The sequence below is a fragment of the Falco naumanni genome, chromosome 8, assembly GCF_017639655.2.
Source record: "Falco naumanni isolate bFalNau1 chromosome 8, bFalNau1.pat, whole genome shotgun sequence".
Classification (NCBI taxonomy): Eukaryota; Metazoa; Chordata; class Aves; order Falconiformes; family Falconidae; genus Falco; species Falco naumanni.
Window position 1 is genome coordinate 1,058,147 of NC_054061.1, and position 25,035 is coordinate 1,083,181.

Consider the following 25,035-nt stretch of genomic DNA (forward strand, 5'->3'; position numbering starts at 1 on the left):
ACCAGCAAGCAGATACCTCTGCCCATCACAGGTGTTCCCCTTGCCCACTGGTATTCCAGCAACTTAAAAGGCCCATCAGGATTGGGGCCGGCAAAGGTTGGGGTTTTTTCTCCCCCCAAGACCCTGCAGCAGCAGGAATATTTAGGTCAGCCTTTTCACTTGCCGAACCCCAGTGCCCAGGGGCTGCCTTAAGACTATGGAATCACCCTTTTTCTCTTGACAAGCAAACCTTTTTAGAGAACCACATGAGTATTTGCTTAGCGGGACCAGGGAGAAGCAACAGCAAAGGAAAACTCATATTGCGTTTGTGTAACCACAAACAAAACCTGCCTTTACAAAGGAATAATAAAGGGAGGGGCAGAAAACAGCACACTCAGCAGTGCTGGCACTCTCAGTATGGCAGTCTTGGGCTCTTGCACTGCTCTTTCCTCCCACACTGCAACATATTATTAGAGGAAGTTCAAGTGTTAAACTACATGGAGCGTAAAGAATTGTGAAACTGCCAAAGTGCAATGGTGCAGAACAAAGTGTGCTGTTTGTCACCAGCCACCTCCATGCATTTGCAGACAGAAGTCCTGAAGCTGTATGTGATGATTCATAAATCAAAAGGAAAAAAGCAGCCTGTGATAGCCCTGAAATTACCAAAAAAATATCAGTTTAAAAAAAATCTATGAAAAGAACACTTAACCTTTCTCCTTAAAACAGATCTACAAATAGTTTTACGAAAGAATAAGAAAGGAAAAGTCAGTCTTTAACAGTGTTTGCTACAGGCACTCCTGTTTCAAGAGCTGGGAAGCACAGAAACTTTCCTTTCTAATTCTTGCTTAAGAGTTTGTCAGCATCAAATTACTTCTGAACTGCTAGTTCGTGTAAAAATGCCCTAATGGTGTTCAGTCACCTGGGTCATTGAAAAGTAAAACACAGAAGTGTGCAAGCATCTTTTTCCCCTCTATTACAGGAGATTTACAACCAGTTTCTCTACCCAGATCCTAGCCTATTTAGGAGGGAGAGTAACTGAGCGTCATATTCTAGTTTGCTTCAGAAAACACTGGTTCAGCTGAAAAGGAAGATTTGCCAAGTTAACAGTCAGGAAAACTGTTTCTTTTCAAGACAAGCCAAAGGGCCAGAGGAAAATAATTTTATTATATCCACGTTTAAAAGAGTAGGAGTGAATTTGCATGCAAAATTAAGGTGTTTTGGGTGGTTTGTTTGTTGTTGTTTTTAAATAGAACAAATTCTCATCTTTGTTCATTACAGATGCTTTCAAAATCACTCTATGAGTTGTCTCACTGCCAGGTATCAAGCCAGCTACATGCCAGTTTAATGAACTAGATAAACAATTGTGTCACCAATGTCCTTTTTCAGACCATTCTCAGTAATGTGAACATGTTTCTTTTCCAGGTTGATGTGGAAGATAGCTTGCTCCAGAATAGGCGTTTTCTCTGCTGCTTCTTTGCCAAGGACTGGAACACGGCGGGGCCCAAGCACAGGATCATCAAACCTCATCAGCTTCACTTTAGAGACATCTGCAGTAAAGAGACTGGCTAATTAGGCTACAGGATCTACACACAAGCGCTAATATCAACTGAATTAATCAAAGCAATGCTTAATACTTGGCACTTCTATACCTGCTCCAAGGAAATACATTCTCTCAGGAATAACACTCATGTTAAGACCTACACCAGCTACAAAGATGTCATTCAGTGGTTATGCAGCAAGTTACCAGCAGAAATGGGAATAAAACACATAGAAATACCAACTCCCAGCACCACACTCTAAGCACTAGATTTGCCTTATCAGGCTTTGGAACAGTTATGAGTAACTGAACAGTTATAGTAGCATTTTCTGAGGAACTCATTTCAGAGACTGACAGAAAGAAGGTGAGACGTTTTAAATACAATTCCCTGTTAAAATGCACACTAGTAAAAGACTACTAAGCAGACCAAGAAAAAAGCTCTAGGAAGCCTGGGATCTTTCAGCCAAGCCTTCCTCCAGGTACAACCTTCCAGCCCTTGTGCACCAACAGAACAGTGACACCTCCTGGAAAAGGCAGAGTGACAATGTGGCTATTTAACCTCACTTGCTTTCAATCATTTCTAAATACTCACCTAGCAGAAGGCTAGCACCTATGCATACACATCTACTGTGTAAATCATGCACTTCCCCCTGCCTGTATTTTACTACATACTTTATCATATATTCCTCTCTGTGTGCACCATCATCAGTATGTAGTTGTCTTTGTTTTACAGATAAACATTAATATAAATACAAGCTGTTGAAAGATACTGAAAGAAATAATTCCTCTCCTGTCACAAGCTTTTGGATGAGGTCCAGTTTTCCCTTTATACCCAAGCTCACAGTGCTTCAGATTTGTTTTATTTTTAATTCCCATATCCTTCAACAAAAACACAGCTGCTGCTCCTTTAAGAAAGCTATTTTCATTCATTACACTGGCCAGAAACTTAATGCTTGTTTCAACAACATCTGACATGGAATTTTATCACACTACCCTGTGGTTTCCTAAAATATCTTTCCAAGCAGGTGGATAAGTGAGGAATACTGAAATTATCAATATGTAGGCCAGAAAAAAAATCGCTTATTTCCAAGAAAAAAATCAAGGAAAAGCACCCGCCCTGAAATATTGCTACCTGCAAAGACCACAAAGACTGTTGAGATACCACAAACATTTAAACTGATCATAGCGGTACTAAGAGGCAGCTTTTATTCCAACTGCAACATGGCAAGAAACAGGAAAGCGCCAAGATTTTCAGTGCCACACAATGAGACTGTGAAAAAGATGAAAACCACCTCTCCTCTTCTGTCTTGTCACTGCACATCACCCCAAGAACCTAACGTGGCAGCAGAAAAGCCCTGCATAAAGCTGCTAGACAGAAAGCTATTCAGAAAGCAAACAAGCAAGAGGAGGCAAAGTCATTATTGGCAGCAGTCAGGATTTTGCACCCCAAAAAAGGGACCTCGACAGAGTTGGGGTTTTCCCCACCACATGGGGGGGAAAACTCAGGAACACCAGCTACTTCAGAGCACTCAACATGCTCTATGTAGCAAAAGCAGCACCCCTAAGCTCTGCCTGGAGACCTTTGTCGGAGCCATCGCTGCACCCACCACCACCGAAACACCAGCTTCTGTTAAGCAAGCAGTGATGACACTGTCAGACATGGCAGCAAGTTCTGCCCCCTGGCCACTCCGGCCTGGGTCTCCACTACTGGCAACCAGCCAGCACCAAGGGCCTGGACAGGCAGCGTTACAATGGCTTAAATGCAAAGTCAGTCCGCAGGTGAGGATTAATACTTTCACACTGGAATACACTATTGCCCAAGGACCGAGCACTTTCCGAGAAATTCTTCCAGTACTTACTGTGTCTCTTAAGACTGCAGAGTTCAATGTTTAACAACAGCTCAAATAAAGTATTAGCACATAAAGAATACAGGAGTAGAGAGGGAAGAAATGGCTCAGAGGACAGAAAAAGAGTATTGAACTCGTTCCTACAGAGGTTGCTAGTTTGAGTTTGGCATAAACAATGGTAATTAATAGGCCATTGAGCAATTCTTCAGTAATACCACTTTTAAGTGAACAGACCATTTTCCACTATGAATTGAGACTGAAATTATTAGGAGCCAACATAGCACTGATAAATTCACCTTCGGCTAAACAGAATCTAGTAATTTATTTTTTTTCCATCCTTGAGGTCCAAAATAGAAGTGGCAGAAGCTGCCTATAAGCAGTTACAGGACTAACCCTTTTTCTTGTAAATTCAAAGCACAAGCTGAAATATCATCCATATTCACCTCTGGCTGAAGCTAGGTTTTTGTGTACCAGTGGCAGAATGGAAGATTAATGAGGAAAACGCATAGCAAAGCCTACTTATTTGCATGTTATCTCTTTTCTTGTTCACTCAGACCCAAAACTTCTTGCTCTTTCCGAAGCATCTATTACAGCAGCACAAACTTCATCAGCTGTTTCCACTTCTCATGGAAATGTTAATCTAATCAGCACATGATAGCTGTACATCTGTGCTAGTACTCTACCTTTGATCCCTCTGTCCATCTTCATTAAGCGCCTGATCACTGTCTCTCTGCTGTCTCCTTGCCTGATTTCAATTTTTGTAGAGAAGTGGCCATTTGATGGTTGAGGGTTCACCAAAAATACAGACACACTGGGCTGTAAGAAAGTTAATACAAATGTTAAAGGAGAACCTGTACTTGTGATCCAAGCCTCGGAGGAAATGTGAAACTAAAAGAAATACACATCATCTATCACCAAATATTCTGGATGGATAAACTTCATTTAGAAACACTGACTGCCAGTGGCAGAATGCAAGCAGTCCCCCAACTCTAAAATATAAGCCAGAGTATGCACAAGTTTTTAGGATATACTTAGGGAAATCAATGCATTTTTTTACTGTTAAATGTCTTAGAGCTAGAAATATTCACACGTGATACCACTATTGTAGAGTTTCACTGATCTCACACATTACTCACTAATCCTTCCAAGAACACAGCTGTAGAAAAACTTCTGAAAGGCTTTGTTTTTATGCAACTGAATGGAATTTATTAGACCATGACGGACTAATGGCTAAGCACAGAATGTTATTAAAAAACACTTTGGGATTCAAGAAACAAGTAATACAAACTTTCACATTGTTTCACTTATACTTGCCATACTTGCACAAGACCGTCTCAATTCTCTATTTTTGGCCTGTGTTCTACCTTATCTAAACAGCAGTCATTGAGGCATATGGCTGAAATGAAGAAGTATAACAGTATGTGAATGTTAGGTCACTTGTTTTTAGCAGTCTTCAGGACAAAGCATTAAATTGTGCTGACTGGACGAGCCTTAAAGCTAAGGTACAACCATAGTCACATTTAGGGCTCTATACAGAGGAAGGAAAAAAGCATAATTGCTTCAGGAAATGTTTCTTGTTTCGAAGGGGTGTGGGGTCAAAGGCAAAACAAATACAACGTTCATGTCTGATTAAAGTCTTAAATGCCATATTTGCTTTTATCTGGGTTTTTTTTTTAATCCAGCTTTCAGACTTCCAGTATCTGAATTGCTGATTTTACCTCAGTTCTGAATGTAGAAAATGGTTTTCCAGGACAGCAGTCTTCTTTTATTTTATCTTCTGCTTCAGAAGCAAACTTCACTTCAATGTGATCCAGCTGTAAAAAAGAAAAAAGGGGGATGAGGGAATAAACAGGAGTTCAGTTGTTTTAGAGGGAACAAGAGGAGTTAAGAACCAGGGCTATCAAACAACTGGTTGTACAGTAAAACGGAAAGTAAATATGCATTGGCATAAGGTAACAAAAGCACACCTGAAATCACAAAATATTGTTTGGAAGGGATCTCTGAGAGTCACCTCTTCCCTGCGTGAAGTGGACTAGTGCCCCCAGGCAGCTCTGAGGACAGAGATCCAGCCCCTCTGGGAGGCCTGCTCAAAGGCTGGTCCTCACGTCCCATCTCACAAGCTGCAGCTCCAGCAGTACCTTCAGGTTTCTGTCCCGTGTTCGACTGGCAGCCCACCACCAAGACAGAGGTTGGCTTTATCATCTTTAACTCCCTAAGCTGCAGAAGGTTTCCCTGAAATCTTCCCCTCAGCCAGTCTCAGCCAGCACACCTCCTTCAGCCTCTGGCTGTATGTCACTCACTCCAAGCTGCCCCCAGCCACCACAACTGCAAGCCCCCAAAGCCTTTCTGAACTGGGGATGTGGAGTGGGGGAGGACATGACACTGACACAGCCAAATTCAGGCTCAGCAGAGCAGAGTGGAGAGGGATGACTTCCCTTGACTTGCCAAATCATGTCCTTATATTGGTAACTCCTCCTAACGTAGGTTAACACGCAGCGTGGCTCCTTTGCGGTGACAGCACACTCGCGTGAAGTTTACATTACTCTTGACAACCCCAGGGTAACCCCAAAGTCCTTTGTAGCAGAGCTGATGGCCACCCAGCACCAACATACAGAAATACAGGGTAATTCTGCCCTGGTACAGAACTTGGCAGGTCCTGTTAAACTACAGGAGATTTGACAGCCCAGTTCTCTAGTTTCTCTAGACTCTCCCACATGAAAGAGACACTGTTTAAACAGATCAGCTGTTTAACTGCTCCCTCCCCAGTTCAGTGGGTTTTGCAGATTTACAAACATTTTAAAATAAAAGTTGTTGCTCACTCTTGACTTCACTGTAATATGGGACAAGTCCAATAAAGCCACATTTGTTTCATACTGTACAGGTTACAAAATGAAGTGTTGCGATATATATACACACACACACACTGCAAATTCTTGAAAGAAATTCCTAAAACAGTTGCTTTTGGTTGGGTTTTTTTGGTTGTTCTTGGGTTTTGGTTCTTTTTTTTTTTAAACATAACCTACCTGAGCTATCCCCTCATCAACATATTACCTATTGAACTAAATTCTGATTAGCATATGAAGCAGCGTAACTGCTGCTAGATTGGCATCCATTTTACTACATGCCATAGTTTTAAAAGCCCTGCCCAGAACCTGCTCCTTGAAGAGGGCAACGCGATCTGCTGCAGTTAACGTGTCGTTGTAAGAGTCCAAGGATACAAGGCTAGGGACTCTGATCATTCTTGCTAATAATGCCTTGACACATCTCCTTCTCATTTCTTCAGCTGAAAAAAATGTAAGATACTGGTTGGGTCAGAGGAAAATGTCTCTTTAAAAGCATCACTGGACTTTGCTGTTACAGATACAACCAGCACTGCACTAAAAGCCACCTCTGTTCTGTGGGAAGATGTTTGTATACTACACACCTACCACTGTGTCTCGAGCCTGTATTTAACAGATTTATATAACTATAGTTGACAAATTTAAACAGCAAGATTGAAATACAGGAAGTTGATTAAAAAATATTACTTGATCAACATAGACTCAGAAGTTAATGTAAATAGGCTTAGAGCTTTAGGAAAGGCAGTCCTCCAGCTACCCCAATAAAAAACAAGTAATGAATATGCCAAGAATGTACCAACCTCCAGAGAATTTGTCAAATAGACAATATTCTCCATGAGCACAGCACGTTCATCAAATTCCAGTTCCAGATTAAGAACACGTGAACCATTCTTCTCCAGATTTTCCTGTCAGAGGAAAAAAAAAATTAAAACCCTCTAAACACTGCAAGTAAAATGACGCTTCAAAATGGCAAACTATCTACATTACTCATTAAAAGAATAGGCTTTTGAATATGAGAGCTCTCTGCTGGCACAACATGCTAACATAAGAGCAATAATTTTCTTGTAACAGGGTTTCTTCTACAGGGAGTAAGTGACACTGATGGGAGGAGTAAGAGCAATTAGAACATATTTTTAATACAGAATTGAAAAGGTGTTTGACATTCACAGTTATTTATAATCCCTACTTAATGTGCAGGTTGAGAATTCACAAAATAAGTCAGCATTTCAGTGGTATTTCACAGCAGGAAATTCAGTCTTATGACCTAGTTTAAAATAAAGGACAAGCATACAACAACTGGACATGTTCACAGCAGTCATAAAACAAGTTCTCTGCAGGGAAATAACAACTACTTTATATGTTAACATAAAAGGAACTTAATTAGTCCAGAAAGCCAACAGCAACAGTCACAAGAGACAGAGTATTAAAGGCAATATAAAAAACCACGTTAATTTTTTTTTTTAACACTAAAACAGAACTTCCTCTTCAGAATTTAATCTGTCCCTTTCTTGCTTTCATATGCTGAGCCAGCTGTCTCCTTTAAAGATCTGCTTTGTCAGACTCAGCATGGTTGGGGTTTCCTCGCTTCCTTGTCAGTTTAATGTGAAAGATTCCCTACATTAACACTGAATTGCTTCCCTTTGTAAATCACGAAGTTTCTTCTACATTTAAGCCTTCCTTTCACGAATAGGAAGCGCAAGCAGAAATGCTCCTCATACACTAGAATTGCTGAATAACTGGTTTCAGAGAAAAACATACTGATCCAGGGAGTTTCAGCTCAGATGTTTCTGTCTTTATGTGAAATTGCTTGCTGCTCTTTACAAGTGAAAGGATTGATTATCGAGTAAGCCTCAGCATGCCAACCCATTCCCTGTGTGCACCAGCATCACTACTATTGCCAGACTAAGGACATCAAAAAACAGGGATGTTTCAGACCTAACACTTGTAGGACTGAAAGCTTGTCTGACCTTTTACAACTGCATCAGTTGATCTAACACATCACTACATCTCGTTACAAACTTTAACAGGAAGCTTCATAGCCAATTTGTGCTCTGCTCCTCTGAAGGCTTCTGAGCTACCATGAAAAGGAAGAACTAGAATAACCCTAGAGAGAAGGCAAAAGAGCACCTCCATTTATAAAATATGACAGAGCCTATAAACAGAAGACAAATTTTAAAAATCAAGCTAAAGCTTAAGGAGAAAAAGTAGTATTTTTACACTTAAGATTTTTTTCCATTACTAATCCCTCTCAACTTCCACAGACTACGAGTAGAAGTCAAAAAGGTTTTAAATTCTGCTCTGCCCACCTTATTTTTTTATTTAAAATTTTGCTTATATTATACTTCTTGGACCTTCCTAATTGCTGCATTGAATTTTTATGTGCAACACCAAGCACAAAAGTTTCTTCCAAAAAAAAAAATAGGCTTGCATGACTCTGGGAAAATAATAACGAAATATCACGGTATTAGTGATAAAACCATATGAATGATACACAAAATTCGTAATCCCATTCAGGGCTCAGAACAGTCCTTTTTTTTCCTCCCTTAACAGTAGTGCAATTAATTAGCTCTAGCATTGCTCTTAACTTTCAAATGCTAAGCATTCTTACATTTCCAGACGAACACCTTATGCTCATATCAGCATGAAAAGCTGAAAAAGGCAAATATTATTCATTTCAAATGCAGAGCAATCCACATGTATTTGAAGTGCAGATTATATAACCTGCAAAATACACAAACTACTGAGCCTCAACTAGACCATCAGTTCGCCTGGGCTCATTCATGTAGACACATTTTTATTATACCCTTCTTCCAGAGATGTCAAAGAAGTTTATAAACAAAAACATGAAGAAACCAAATAAGCAAGGGCCAAGATACAGACTGAAGTCAAATGTTACTAGGAGATCCAGGAATGCAATAAAAACACCACCACCCACGCATCAAGTTACAGATTGTTGCCTTTGTCTAACATATTTCATTCACAGAAGCTTTTTCTACACAAGAACCATCCCTCTGACACCTACCTTAATCATGGCAACAAAAGGCATAACCTTCTTTGTATATTTCTTCAGCTCTGGCAAAGCATTAAGCTCACTGGCAATTACTTTATTATCTGGCAGTTGACCTCCACCAACCTAAAGATGAACATCCATTAAAAAGTATAGGTATCATTAAAAAACCTTGCCCTTTAATATCATATACCCTTTGTGCTTTCCCATAAATACCAGGCAAGGTTTGCCATCATCATTGATTCCACATAAAATTATTTTCTCATCCCTTTGAAATGTCAGGCCAAACGGCAGATTTTAACATGGATTCAGGAAGAAGCCTACGGAATGCCAAAACTTTAATACCCCAAAACCAAACACATATTCTTCATGTGAAATTTATCTCAATACCACAATTTGGAATAGTCACACCTCTCTAATCTGTCAGCTACTATAATGTTTGCTCAAGCTGAGAAGGCTGAAGAATCAAGAAAAAGGCCAAAAGCCACTCTCATCAGTTTCTTCATGTCAGAAGCAGATTTTTCTGCTTTTGGAAAAGCTTATTTCTTCTACTTATGACCGATGTATTCCATTTCAGTGTATTTCTTGTAACTTCACTGGATCGTATACACCTATTCAAGGACTAAAACAATGCTTCTAAGCCCCCTTGCATAGCAGGGCAGCGTTAATCTGTCAGTCAACAACGCTTCCTCAGAAATATACTTGGGAAAAAAGAGTATTTTAAAAATTAATGACTTAAATGAAAAAAAAATAACAGAACACATGCCATTTTTTACTCAGATTGTAAAAAACAATGAAATCATACTGTCAAACCAATGACATTCCTTAGGACGTTCTTATTAAGCACCAAAATCTATTGCACAGTTGTGAAAGCATAAATATTAAAAGTATCCTGCCTATAAGCTTTTTACAGATAGAAAAGAAAGAGCCCACAAAAAAGCAGATAAGCAGCACAAAAACACAGAAGGATGACCACCTGATAGTGCTTGTGCAGAACTGATAAGGTGATGTGTTGCCAAGGCGGGTAGCTCTTTGCCACATAGATGGTACAGTGAGAAGGCTTCTGGGAAGGTTCTTTAGTACCTTTCTAAAGAAACAAACAAAAAAAAAATTAGGAAGGGATCCTGAGGCAATACAGAATTATCAAGTATGCACACTTAAAAAGATGACCTAGCACACTTCACCTTTCCTTTCACAGGTGCCATGTAGTTCTTGAGATGGAGTCGGAGGTCATGAGCTGCTTCCATAAGGTACTGAGAAGAGCGAATTAATACCTCATCTACAGGACCTGCTATCGGCCATGAGGCTCTCATGATGGAATCGGGCTTTGAAGAAAGGAAGATATGACATGCATCAAGATGAAAACACACTAGTACCTGGTGGGTTTTCAACCTGTTATAGCTTGAGTGGAAACTGGAGTTTAGACAGTTTGAATCTCATTGAGCACCCATCTATAACTAGGCTGTAAAGGAGTAAGTGTACAGCCAACAAGCATTTATCTGCAAGTGTGTTAAGGACTATACAATTACACATGCCATATAGCTACATAATCTCATCTACAAGCACAAGGCACTTGAAAAAAAAAAAACAACCCTAAGTTTCATGCACAAGCATAGGAATATGGCACCATTTGGTTTATTTTAGGTCACTTCTCGGTCAGTAGACAACCAAAACACTTGTATTAAAGTCACATGTATCATCACAACAGACCAACTCTGTACGTTCACTGTCCTACGCATAACAAGCTATTATGACTCTTCATATTATAAGACATGCTTCTTCTACTTCCATATGTAAGACATCTGTAAGCCTGATACGAGCCTTACTAAAAATCAGTAGAAGTTCAGATCCAAATCAAATGACAGAACTGAATCATTAGTACCTTTCCCAGCAGTGACCAGATGTGCTCACATAAGTGCGGACAGATAGGAGCCAACAGCAGAGTCTGAACTTCAATAAACCGAAACACCAACTCTCTGTGCATTCCTTCTATCGCCAGCTCACGGTATTTATCTTTTGCTGCCTGAAACACAGCCAATGCAACCATCATTAACACACTCCAACTGCCATGGAGAAACACTTAGAAGAACACACACACAATTTTTGTTCTAATACACCTTTAGAATGTAAGCAGCTTGGAACTCAATAAATAGATTATTTCAAGAACTGTATTTTCCTGAAGTACCCAAGTGTGAATCTGTCAGTCATTTGACCATTTTGCATTAATACGGTACTTTCTAAAAGCATTTATTGGCACAGACATAAAAGACAAAAATAACCACAACTGTTTATCAGGTGCTATCATCCCAAATAGCTTGCATGAAGATACTAATAATTATTAATAAAAAGGCAGTGAATATGATCTATCATTATAACTCAGCCCACTTAATCATATTCCTGAATATCATAAAAGAGCCACATAAAGGAGTCTCTATAATTCATTAAGTGAAGTAGCATGGTTCAGCAGACACTCCAGAGACATGGTTTATGGAACACACCAAAAAGTACTCCGCTTTAAAACAATTTTGTTGATATATTATCTGGATTTCTGATTAAGAATTCTTTATTACAAAGGAGCTAAAGAAAGGAAACAATTTTTAATAATGTCCTTTTTTTAAGCAGCTTTTTGGTCGTATTAGATAGCAGGACTATTTGCAGCATCACAGTTGTCTTCCTCTGGACATTTGTAAAATGACTCAAGACTATCTTTTCATTTTAGATTTATTCCATTAAAGTACTCATTTCTTGGCACAATTCTGATGCCAATTCAGCTGTGTAACTAACCATCACAGACATCAGGATCAAAAGAAATCCACAAAGTAACAAATACTAAGTGTTAGTTTCTTACACCTGAAAAAAGACCTCCCACCTGAAATTCAAAGAAGCAAGTTTTCAGAGCTTCTTTAAACATCATCCGCTCATAATTTTGGTCTGTCTTCATTATGCCTGCATTCATTTCACTAGGGAGGATGGGGAAACGAAAACATCAGTATTGCATAGTCTGCCCCACATAATGGCAACACTGTAAAAACAACACTATCAATGTCAACAGTGCAGCACAATCCCGTAACCTATTCTGTAATGTGTTTTGTTTTGTAAAATTCATTAATTTGTAGGGAAAAAGGTAACTTCAGAGATGCTCTTTGCAAGGAAAAAAAATGGACCAAACTGTATTATTAGCCTTTGTACAGTACCTGGCAAAGACTCTGTCATTGAAGGTGTTGGCAGGACCACTTCTCAGACTGTCTCTGTTGGCAATCATCTCCTTTACCCACTCCACCCATGTGTAAAGACGAAGAATGCCAGCATCTGCCATAGCTTCCACAAAGTTGGCATCTTCAACAGTGTCTCCAGCATCAGCCAAGGCTAAACGCATGCCTGAAAGAAACTGGATCAGCTGACATGGCTGGCATGCAATTAGCTGGTAGATATAGATACAGAAGGCATGGGACTCAGAATGAAGTGTTAATTGTAATTCATTATGAACTAATAAAATGCAAAGTGAATTTACAAACTGCCTGGCCAACTAGAGAGAGATGTCTCAAAGAGTACACTTTATCCAGGAGAGGTACGCTGCCCTCCTTAGTAAGGAAAACAGACAGACACCAAGAACCAGGAGACTAGCACAGTCACTGTCCAAAAAACAAGGTCATGCAAGAGGGAACACAAATGTGCATGTATACACACCATATGCATCAACAGTACATGTCTTACGGCTTGATCTCTTAAATTAACGTGGAAGAATGAGACAGGCACCCTCTAGAAAGTCTCAACACCAGTACCAGTTCCAGGTTGAAATATGTGTTGTGCTAAGATGCTTCCTAGTTTTCTAACTAGAGTTTAGCTTTTCAAACAAGAACAGGTGGTAAGCAGTAGATTTATTGCAATTCCATACTCCAATAAACCCATGGCTCCTCTGAGAGTAAAACACTAATTTTAGTCATTCTGGCACAACTGAAAACCAGATGTAGGTCAGAACATACTTACCATCTGCAGAAAACTTGTCAACAGCTTGAGTTAGGGTAAGAAAGTTGCCTGTAGATTTAGACATCTGAAAAAAAAAAAAAGCCAGAAAGAATCTTTGTTTTCTCACACATCCATTTTGTTGTTCAGTAATTAAGACAGATGCAACAAGAGTTTGGGCAAACCATTGAGAAAGTATTTGCTCATGAATCACAGCAAAAGCAATTTAGTAAATCTGAACTAGATGTCACAGCAAAAGCAGGCTAAATTTTGCAAGCACTTATTCAACTCCTGAATATCGAACTTGTCTTGAGATTTGCACCAGTTGTTACTACTAAGGTCCATAAAAGCCACACCTGCAGCGAAGTGGCAGCTGCCTTCTGCATCATTTGGGTTCAACCCCAGACCTTGTCAGGCTTTGAAAAACAGGGCAACAGGTACCAAAATTTAATTCCAGGAATCACCTAATTTAAATACTACTTAAAAATTGGCATTTTCAGCTCATCCTGCATTGATTTTTCAAGACAGACTCTGGTGGGGGTTTTTTGATTCACATTAGACAGTCTCCAAGACCCAATTTCTATGTTCAGGCACTTCTAATTAAATTCAATTTCAGAACTCACACACATTAGCAAGTTATTGCCACAAACTTATCTCTCATTGCACCTACCCCAATGCTTGACGAAGCTAAAATTTAGTAAAACAAAAAATAAAATCATTCTATATTACCCTAAAACTTGATAGAAATGTACTGATACCTTTACTAAACTGGTGAAGCTATACAAGAACTAACTTAAGAAAAGCATTACATGAAATTGGATGAAAGGCAGATCTTTGCTTCTGATGAATGAAAAACTGGAGGGCACCAATGAAGACACTAGAATTTTCACTATTTCCTCCTCTTAAATTCTGAGAATTTTTCCAGTCTGGCTGGCAAGTGCCTATTTTGACAACCACCAAAGCCATCTCATACATGAAACCTCACTGTACCTTTTCAGAATTGAGAAGAAGATGTCCATTTGCTCTCACAGCTACTGGCCATTTCTCTCTGTTTCAAGACAAGATATAAAGCCTTTGGTAAAGCAAATACAATTTCTCTTTTAAAAAAAGAACAAAGATTTTACGTTCCAGTTTGGGATAAACACCTTAAGTGGAATCTTCAAAAAATATCTAGGGGGTGTCTTAAAATTAAGGAGTGTCTTTGAAGATGAAAAGAACTACAATGCAAGGACTAAGGATTATCATTGCTGAAATGCAAAGCAGGGAGCACTGCACCTACAATTATACTTCATTTATCCCACCTCCCTCTATTCAGCTACATTTAATTTAAAGGCCAGTGACTGGCATTGCCCAACAGAACTTGATCGAGCTAGGTCCCACATATCTCTAATGGAGGAAGCAGACACCAAATTGCCCACGGTCATCTTTACTACGCATCAGAAAACAGCTTTTCCTATATACAGTTTTATACAATGCTTAAACAGAGGTTGAAGGGAATGCAAACACAGCTTCTTCATGCACAGAACTACATCCTTCTAAAAGCACCACGTGATCAGCAAAGACTCTCAACCTGTACTGCAGTCCATGGCAATATATAAGTGTGGTTCTAACGATCCTTGAGAAGTAATTAAGACAATAGTAACAGTGTAATTTAAAATCCCAGCGCAGGAATACAATTCCACACTGAAAAAAATCCATAGGAGGAGATATTTACAGAAGACATTTGACTCTTACAAAACAGGCCAATGAAAGCTAAAGTTAAAATTTGTTCTCTACTCTTGCACATTTGCTTTTTCAGGTGGCTACTTAACTGATCATTTCATGCTTGCATAGACAGCTAAAACAAATGCAAAATAGCATCAGGCACCACAATTCCAACAGTGGCTGCAATTGGATTTAGCTCTAGATGCTGCTGCTCAGTATTGTCTCCACTCCCAAAGGATGAAAAAACCTGAAGATACACCAACGCTGTCTCAGTATGTTTTCACACGTATCCTCTAAAGAAACACCAAGCCAAGGTACTGTTTAGTTAGGACATATTAATCTTTAGGTTTGCTCTAGAGCTAGTTGAAACTGCCAAGTCAATTATGCTGCGTGCTAGAATTTCAGTATTTAGAACACACAGGATTTCAGCAAGTCAACTAAAGTCATATTACACAGATTTCAGTTTTTCTTTAAATAATGTTTTAAAATTTGTACTTAAGAATCTTGCATCCTAAGATCTTCAAAGGATTCCTGAAAATAACTGGGGAAGTAATAGTAGAAAGCATTCAATTTCAGTAACTTCTACTATAAACAACTGGAACAAAGCTGCAATATGAAAGAATGCATTTTCAACCTAATTCTGAATGTTGCACGCTCCAAAAAAGACATTAGCAAATGAACCAGAACTGCAAACTCCAGCTTTATCTCCTACACAACTATTTTGCATTATCTCCAAACTTACCTTTGATCTGACCACATAGCCACATGATTGTAGAGGTAGTATGACAGATGATTTGGAACAAGATCTTTGCCAGAAACTCTGAGATCCACGGGATACCAAAATTCAAACTCCTCCTTTAGCTTATCCAACTTTTCTTTTGGAATCTCTGTTTTAGGAAATGGAGCTGCCTTGAAGAAGATGTAATCCCAAACCTCTTTGCTCATTTGACATGCCCTGCACAGAATTAATCCCATACTGAGATGTCAGTAAAAGTTCGCTTACACTCCACAGAATTTTGTAGAAGACAGGTTAAAACTGTCGATTCATTCTCACAACACAACAGAGCAAACACGGACAAAGAGTGCACAGGTACTTTGTCTAAGATCAGACGAGGGAGTCCAACATCAGTCACAAAATCAGAACCCAGAATTCCTGAATTGGTCAGGCCATGCCCTGCTTAAATTGCCCTTTGGTATTTCCTAATAAAGTATGAAGTCTTGCATAAAGTAATTAATAATGAAAGCATTATCTTGAATGTTCTGGGAACCTGATAATTTCTTTTCCAAATGCTGCCCCCACCCCACCACCAGCACCACTTGTGACCTTAACTGAATACTGAAAACCTGTTACTAGCACATATGTTTCTCTGCCCTTCCTTGCACTGGGTCACACAGCCATTCCTTCTGGCTTCCAGAAAAGTGAAAGAGCAGGAGTACAAGAGAGTTACTCTACAATTCAAAGTCACCTCCTACATGGAAAAATCCATGATCTTTTTCCACTTTGAATAGAATTAATCCATTCAAAATTAACATTTACTGTAAGACGTATTTTACCAATTACCAAAGATAGGATCCACAATTTTCAGTGAAAATACTGATGAGATGCAACTCAGACCCACAATTCTGCAGCCACTAGCCTGCATTAAAAAAATATCCTTCTTGTTTCTACAGAGATTTTTATTCCTGGCCCTTCAGAATTTCTCTGGAGTCCACCAGATACTACCTGCACACATTTCAAATTAAATAATTTCAAATCGAAGTTTACTATTTGTTAACATCTACTAAAGTGCTTTGTTGGACTGTTAAATTATGCAGAGAGGAAGAGCATTATGGATCCAAAGCACTTCCAGCACATATTAAACAACTAGTTCAGATGACAGTCAATACCACCAGTCTAGAAAAGAGTCTTACATGCACCAGTTGGCTACTTTAGTTCTGGTAGTTACTGTTCTATGCTCTAAATGGTGTGCTGTGACTTAGCTTCTATGTTTGGTGCCAAAGATTGTTGTAACTGAATGATGACTGACATGATGTGCCATAAATCCCCTTTCACTTTACCTCACAGAGTAAGCCTCGGTAAAAAGTGTTTGCTAACACTGTAAGAAAGATGTTATCTGTTCACATAAGAGTATGCTCCAATTGTATATAGATCTCATGTAATTAAGTATAATTCAATGCTCAGGTTGCTCACTTCAAAGTTTGTTTCCAGATATGACTAGTACATAGGTAGCCTCTATAATTAAGAGAGATTTGAGCTAAAATGAAAGCCTTGCCAAATCTTTCAGAACTATTTCTGTTTCTAAGAACTGTTACTTTGAAAATGTTTCTCAGATTAATTATAGTATCAAATAAGGTAAGTTCCAGTTCCAACGTGTAAACTACTCCAGAAAATAGCTCATAAAACACGCAGAAATAGAACATAAGATTCAAGGCAAGTTTAAAGTGATTTTTTTCCAATTCCAGATGAGTTGTACTATCTCATCTCTCTCACTGAAAGTTCACCACCTCTCCCACCCAAAAGGGCACAGAGCAGTCTTAGGTATTTTGGTACAAATGTCTTCTTCTCCCTCTTACTTTAAGGGCTTCTACATAGGAGTTGTGCATAAAAGATCATTTTAAGTTTCTAAGACAGTTACCAACTTTTAATAGTGTCACAAAAACTAAGTGCTAATGTTGCTTGCTTTGAGCACTGAAGCATGCAACTTTTTATAGTTGTAAAGCAGTCTCAATTAGCAGAGACACTTCAGGAGCCACTGAAACCAATCACTCAAAAACACCTGGCAAGGACCATTTCAAAGCAAGTCAAACAACTACTAAAAAAGGTGATTTACTCTGCATATAGTTTGCTTTCAGGGACATTCCTCCTCTCTCTCCAGCCACGATACTCCTTTCTCTTTCTTTATTCCCTTTCTGTAGATTTGCTGTAACTTCGCTAACAGCAGGTTAAGTTTTAATAACAATGCTTTTTAAACACAAAAGCAAAGAAGTCGGCCCCCTTGGCAAGTCTGTGTCAAGAGCAATTCAGGAGATAAGCATACCAAATTAAACAAGAAAATTTAACAGTTTGCTCTCCTCACCCGATGCCTAGAGGAGATTCTCCTTGGCCCCTCAGGTTGCCCCCCTGTAACAGATGAGCCACTGTGTAATAGGCCATGTAGATGGTTGAGTCGGAGAGAGATTCTATCAGCCACTGCTCATCCCAAGGCAACCGGGTACCTAAAAGAGACGCAAGCCAGGTATCGGTACAATCATAACACCCCTACTAACACGCATGACACTCGAGCATACCTAAGCAGTTTATGACTTTCAGTGGAACACAGATGCACACACACGCGTGCGCAAGTACTCATGTTTATGCTTTTAAAAGTCCTTTTGTTAAAAATTCAACTCAGACATTTGAAAATTTTATTAAAGAGAAAATACTTGCTATTTCTGTAGTCAGCTTCTAAACAAACATATCGAACAAATTTCAGCTCATGATCATTTGCTGTGTATTCTAATGCAATTATAACAGCTGTCCCATGTCACAAGCTACACAAGAGGAAGGCTAGCCAGAATGTAAGAACAACACCTGAGAAATGGTGTTAGTTTCTTCCTCTGAAGTCCCTTCCAAATCAATGGCCCAGGCAAAAAGCTACAGAGATGCCACACAACACCACTGTAGTAATGCAAAAGTAAAATTACCCCTGGCCACGTGCATTTTCAAGAAAGGGTGTCTTCTCTGGCATGCTGCATCAAGGTGCAAGTTGGATAAATCTGTTCTACACTTAACTATACCATTTTGGATTCTAGATAGCGCTTAAGTCTTCCAAGTGAAGGGATGAGTACCATTCTCATGAAGCACTGAGTTAGAAAAGGAGTGTTTTGCCTACCTAAACCATATGTCCTGGAGCAGGCATGTTCCTGTAGCCAACCTAAAGTAGCTTCAAAATTTCTCCTCGTCTCTTCACAAAACCTGTAAGAAATAAACTATTACACCTCTCAGCCCTCTTAGACTGCCACCACCAGCAGTAAACAATTACTCTGCTTTATTATCTACTTTTACAACTTACGTCTCCAGATGTTTCAAGCACTCAGATGCCTGTTTCTTCCAGGTCACTTCACCATAATCTAAATACCTACAAGGAAAAGTTTACTGTAACAAAGCAATCCACAAGTAGGATATAACTTGGCAGTAACTTTATAACTACAGCTTTACTTCACTTACCACTGATCACAAAGGGCCACAACACATTCATCAGCAGACCTCGATATAACTTGTTTCTCAGGTTCCATATAAATCATGGCTTCACCCTAAGAGTTTAAAGGGCAATAAAAACTAAGATTTAAGTACTTAACAGTCTTGAAAATCCTCACATCTTACTAAAAATTATCCTCTCCATTCTAATCTGTTTTACAGCATTTCTTACATGGCTTTCATCACCGCACAGGCTCTCTGTCTCAGCACTGACTTCAGTAAAATGAGGGCAACACTTGGCTATGTACTTCTCCGAGGTATTGGTTCACATAATTTTGTAAAGAATGTCTCCATGCATGACAAAAAGGAGGACAGAAGCACAAAATATTACTGACTATGCCCCTACTGATTAAAACAGCTTCTAGAAAGCCCTGGGGGACAGAGGGATGGGGAGAATGTAAAGAAAAATAGAATGGTGAGCTTTAACTCTACCTTCACAAACCATGTATTCTTACGCAGGATGAAGTGTATTATAATCTGAACAGAACAATGCTGCAACAGCAAAGGAATATTGACTAAATAACTGAAGCCTCTCCCACTTCCAGTCCTCATGAGGAAAATCTTAATAAAGAGATGACATTATCATGGTTCATGTACTATTCTTCTTTCTCTGCACGATGAACCCCAGAAATGGGGTGTTTGCACACCATGAATAACCTTCATTGGCAGGCTGGAAAAAGACTGTCAATTCAGATCCTACACTTCCAGTATTCTCCCAACTATATCAAAGATTAAATCAAACCATCAAAATATTTCCTAGACAAGGTGATGGGATGAAGCAGGGAGTAAGAGATCTCTAATTAAGCTATTCATCCCACTTAGTCCAAGAGCACAAGGTCTTTCTGCTAGCAGTTATTTTGGACTCTGTCACGATCCAAAGCACCACTGAGAGGACTGCAGAACAAAAACAGAGAGGTTTCTTTAGCAACTCAGCTACTATGAAAAGGACAAAATTGATAGTATGCATGCAGCTGCTTCTAAATTATCACATACACTATCCACCATCATCTTCTGAATAAGCTTCTTGACATCTTGAACTTTTTGTCCTTTGAATCCATCCACCAACATTACCTGTAAAAGACAGGTCACAGAAGTTGCTTTTTAAAAAAAAACTAACAATTAATAGGTGCGATAGCTCTTTAGATCAACATAAAGGAGCAGTCACTGCAATCTTTGAAATGCAAAAAACAGCAACAAAGCTTGGCTTTTTTCCATTAAATACAGTCATCTTTACCCAAAATGAGTTTGCATACATGTCAGCATGCACATAGACAATCAAACACAGATAGTCAGAAATAAAAATTGTTGCCAGCTTACAAGAAAACAGCTGAGGAATACATCATAGTAATCCACTACACAAGTAAACACAGGAGGGAAAACAAACAAACAACCCACACCAATACATTGCTCTCCTCATATCAGCTTCCAAAACAATACTTGTAGCAAAATTGATCAACTCCCCAGAAAGTGATCACTTGCTAAGAAATCAGATTATAAATCTCAGTTTGCATTCATACATTCCTCCATTCTCTTTCTTCAATTCTACAAAACTCCTCCAACTGCAGAAACTGATTGTAGAAGTCTAAATGAAATGTGGTCTGGGGAAAAAAGAAAAAAACCCCTCCCTTCTTTCTTACAGTCTTTTTTTAAATTACAATTATTATCTTTAGCCACTTTTTCTCCTAATCAAACTCAGCAAGAAAACACTTTTCAAAATCTTTTATTATTACTCACTCCTTCATAAAATCCTTTCATGTACACTCTCTCCTTGGCCTCAGCAAGCTTCTCTCTGTCATTCTGGCTCTGGATTTTAAGCTCATCACAGATGAATGGAGCACAAAGGTTGCCATAGCCAGGGATTTCAATGATGGGCACCTGAGAATTAACAAAACAGCATCAGATATTCAGTTCAAGTTATCACAATGTCTTTAGACATTTATAGTCTACACAAAGTTTTGTTCCCCGGATTTCACAAGCTTCACAAAGTGATGCATTGAATGCAACTGAGAGAAGTACACTTTGCTTGGTTCAGTCCCTAGGCTGATGTGGGAGTTTGAACCAGGGATTACGAAGGTGGGAAAAACCACAGTCATTACTCATTACTTGAAAGAATTTGTGCTACATGGTATCTTGGCCAAAATCACTATTAACCCAAGAACCCCAATGGCAGCAAAAGCAGGTGCTAGGGCATGTCGAAGTCCTACTGTATTGTGCTACTCTGTAAATCTGCAGCATCTAATACTAATCAAGTTACATAGGACTCAAAAAGTATTAGTGCAATTCTACTCATCAAATCAAAAATCCCTGTCAGTCCCCAGTATACTACTGATGTGCCCTGCTGGAAGCAATAACCCAGCTTTATCTCCTGACATGATACTGGTACCAAGCTGTACCAGTACTGAAGCCAGCATGAGGAAGCAATGGTAATGCAGAATATCAGGATGGTCTTACCTGTAACTTATATTTTCCAATGAGAACAGATTCAGCCATGAATCAGCATTAATAGTAAGGGATTTGAGCTCTTTGCACAGAAGAGATACAATAATAATCTGGCTATTAAGGCTGTAAGTTTTATTCGGTTATCAGTATAATCACACAGCCCATTCTCCAAATGAGTAACTCCCACAAAACAGTATTTCCCACAAGTATAGGGCAGAATAACAAATCTTGGTTGCAACCCCTAACAGACCAAATCGTAAAACTATAGCAAAACATGAAAGCTTTACTCTAAACTTTTCAGCTCTTTCTGCTCAGGAAGTTTTAAATAGAAATTCTGGAAAAGGCAGGCACAGTTCTTGGTACATTTCTCATCATGAATGCAAAGTCACATGTATCGTGGTTGGCCGTGCTTGGGTGTACTTACCGGTTCAAACGGCAGGACCATTTCATCTTTGATGCCATACTTCACCCTCAAAGCCTTTGGAAGTTAGAAGAAAAAATAAAATGCAATATGGATAGAAAAAACCTAGAATTAAAGGGTTTCATCCATTCATAGGGTCTTCCTTGTACATAACATTTTATAAAGCAAAGCCACTTTTTTCCTGCCTTCCCACCATTTCTCACATGAGTTTAATCCTCATCTCATTTTCAGGTGACTCTCTGTCACAATTGTCTAAATTAAGAGCAGAAGAAACAATATTGCTGTACCCTGAAAATGAGTGGGACAAAAATTCAATAGCCAGGGATAGCTGTTTAGATGCTGATGTACTCTTGAAGCTGTAATAGCAACAGCTACTTTAAGTCTCAATTTATTTTTTATCAAATTAAGAAACTGAAATTCATACAGAGGTCTTAATCCCATGTCTGGAAGTCATTTGCACAACAGGAATTTATTTCTGTTTCACTGGTACTCTTCTCTAACATGCAGCAGAAGTTACACGATTCCAAAACTCTCCTTGGAGTCTGAGAAAAAACATCTGTCCCAGCCCACCTGGTTTTAACTTCATTTACTTTTAACTACTTTGATTTCAAGTTAGAGACGGCAAAACTCCAATTAAAGGGAGTTTCATTTTACCCAGCAGATATCCACTTTTGACCCTCCACACTATGAAAGGAAACAGAAACAGAAGCAGTTCAGTTAACAGGCTGACCTGTTTTTTTTTCAAATCTCTCAGGGCTGCAATGTCATCCGGAGAATCAGAGGGAACACTTGTTACCACTCCAGTTCCTTAACAAAGAAAAAGATACAACAGACAAAAGATTAGTCAACACGTACTGAATGCACAGTGCACATCAAACAGTCTTTGGCAAGACACTGCTGTAAAGTTACCTTTATCTTCCTTAATTGTGAGCATGGGAAGAGCATATGTAACTTTGTAGGCGGTGAGAGGTGCTGAAAGTGCAGCGCCAAGAATCTCCTATGTAGAACAAAGGAATATCATTACATTAAATACCACTTTTTCAGCCTAGCCAAGTAAGCTCTCCTGGCTGATACTCTTTAAATTTGCTGGCATTACTTATATATTACAAACAAATAAATACATATATTTAGTTAGACAAAGAGAAAGTACATATGAAAAGTATGCATATACCACTTGAGATGGTATATGGACTATTTACTGGTAGAAAAGTCAAATACCAGATAATATAGACAAATAATATTGTCAAAAACTAGGTTAGACAAAGGCAGAAAAAGCCTATTTTCAAGACTATTTATGCACTGACAGGACATAGTCTAGATGTTGCAGTTGTCTTCCACCTCCCTAATCTGCTTGAATTCAGATCAAGTCTACCAAGAAAGAAAAAAAACCCAAACCCCTGTATTTTCTACTTCATCCTTCAAAGCAGGATCAAGAAACATAGTGACAAGTTTTAGTGAACCGAGATTGAGCGATGCAAACAGCATGAAAGAACTTTGCATTAGGATGAACAAATGGCACTAACTACCCTTATTCAAAGCACAGAAGTTAAGGAGTTCAGGATACTAAATCTCAAACTCACTAATACTCAGCTACTAAGATAAGAAAGCTTCATTCACAAAGATGTACCAGAAATGTCAGCATCAACAAAAACCCTTTTCCACATAACCCTTTTTAGCTCCTATTTTTTTCTGTCCCTTTCCATTCCTCAGAGAAGTCATCACTTCCCAGCATACAGAAAAATGTTACCTAAAACCATTCATTCATCAAGTAATGCTAAGGCAACAGTAATGCCATTCTCCACAGGTAAGTGCATCAGGCTAATCTCTCAGAAGTATCTGTAGCTCAGCTGCCAAGGAAGCTGTCTTCTACTTGCTTTTTTAGTCACTAAACACTCCCAAAATTTTTGTAATAGTTCCTATATTTTCTTTGTAATTAGAATTCTACCATCACCTATGTAAGTGTAAGCTTTGCAGGAACAGGAAAGCCTGACCAGCAAGGTGCAAGATGCTTACTTCTCCCATCAGCTCCTTGACAACAGGTACGACTCCATTATCTCTTGTAAAGCCCTGGTAGGACATGTTCCTGGCAGCTCTTTGGGTACAGATAAAAATATCCCCATTCACAGTTTCAAAGCCGATGTACTTCATATCTGGGCGAACCCAGCAGTTAGTCTGCCCAAACATGGTCTCCGGTCTGAGTGTAGCAGCCACCAAGAAGGTATTTTTTCCTCTTAGGCCACTGAGCGGGGGGAAAGAATTTTATAAGTCACCAAAATAAAAACATTCAGGGTAATACAGAACATGCTTTTAAGATAACATGAACTTTTCAGTAACATTTCCCAATGGATGAAAGTGGGTCATTAAGTTCTTTGTGGGTTCTTCATTTGATTTTTTTTATAAAAAAAAAAAAACTCCAATTTGAGTTCCATACAGACTAGGGAATATAGCAGCTCAAAACAGAGATGAAGTCTTTGAAGTAACAGAAATAACAGGGTAGAATTAAGTTCTGCATTAGGCAAAACAAGACTGCTTAATTTAATGGGCACTTCTGGCCATAAGATAGAACTTGCAATGGTGAGTAGGTTCAAGACCTACCTTAATTTTGTGGGATAAGGATCTAACACCTTCATTTTTATTAGCGTATATTCTTGAGGCCCGACACCCTACAATTCACATAAAAAATGCAGCAATCAATATATAACATTGACTCAAGCCTTACAGAAAATAAATCCTATTCTGTAGCAACCTAGTCCAAATGCTATTTAAGGTACTGTTGCTTTCTTCAAAGTAAATCATATTTCCATTGAAACAAACGGCTGTTTACTAAAATGCAGACTGGAGAGAGAGGTTATTTTATTCCTACATCCAAAAATTTACTTGTTACAGGCGCTATCTCAGCAACACATAAATTAGTAACAGTTTATTTGTTTTATTTCAACAGATAGATAATGATGTGATGTGCCAGCAGCATCAGTACAAATTGCCAAATAATCACAGCAGGCAGCTATCCCAAAAAATACTATCCATAGCTCAAGACAAATATTTTCAATAAAGAAGTTAA

At 38.8% G+C, this 25,035-nt stretch overlaps 1 protein-coding gene across 2 annotated transcripts in view; it reads right to left on the reverse strand.

Annotated features, from left to right (window-relative positions):
- Window positions 1–1,124: 1,124 nt before the first annotated feature.
- LARS1 (leucyl-tRNA synthetase 1) overlaps window positions 1,125–25,035 on the reverse strand; it is a 32,878-nt gene continuing 8,967 nt past the window's right edge. Inside the window, exons 9-32 of one of the 2 annotated variants that reach the window (XM_040603688.1) lie at window positions 24,570–24,637; window positions 23,988–24,213; window positions 22,884–22,971; window positions 22,705–22,781; window positions 21,978–22,031; window positions 20,849–20,989; window positions 20,108–20,185; window positions 19,085–19,170; window positions 18,930–18,995; window positions 18,750–18,832; window positions 17,955–18,093; window positions 15,620–15,832; window positions 14,164–14,221; window positions 13,198–13,261; window positions 12,405–12,588; window positions 12,080–12,170; window positions 11,093–11,233; window positions 10,395–10,535; window positions 10,187–10,297; window positions 9,226–9,336; window positions 7,004–7,108; window positions 5,082–5,177; window positions 4,047–4,179; window positions 1,125–1,526 (exon numbers count right to left, since the gene is read on the reverse strand). In XM_040603688.1, the coding sequence (XP_040459622.1) occupies window positions 1,321–1,526; window positions 4,047–4,179; window positions 5,082–5,177; window positions 7,004–7,108; window positions 9,226–9,336; window positions 10,187–10,297; window positions 10,395–10,535; window positions 11,093–11,233; window positions 12,080–12,170; window positions 12,405–12,588; window positions 13,198–13,261; window positions 14,164–14,221; window positions 15,620–15,832; window positions 17,955–18,093; window positions 18,750–18,832; window positions 18,930–18,995; window positions 19,085–19,170; window positions 20,108–20,185; window positions 20,849–20,989; window positions 21,978–22,031; window positions 22,705–22,781; window positions 22,884–22,971; window positions 23,988–24,213; window positions 24,570–24,637 (2,760 nt within the window). In that variant the 3' untranslated portion in view covers window positions 1,125–1,320. The remainder of the gene's footprint in view (window positions 1,527–4,046; window positions 4,180–5,081; window positions 5,178–7,003; window positions 7,109–9,225; window positions 9,337–10,186; window positions 10,298–10,394; window positions 10,536–11,092; window positions 11,234–12,079; window positions 12,171–12,404; window positions 12,589–13,197; window positions 13,262–14,163; window positions 14,222–15,619; window positions 15,833–17,954; window positions 18,094–18,749; window positions 18,833–18,929; window positions 18,996–19,084; window positions 19,171–20,107; window positions 20,186–20,848; window positions 20,990–21,977; window positions 22,032–22,704; window positions 22,782–22,883; window positions 22,972–23,987; window positions 24,214–24,569; window positions 24,638–25,035) is intronic. The other variant, XM_040603689.1, reaches the window with a different exon arrangement.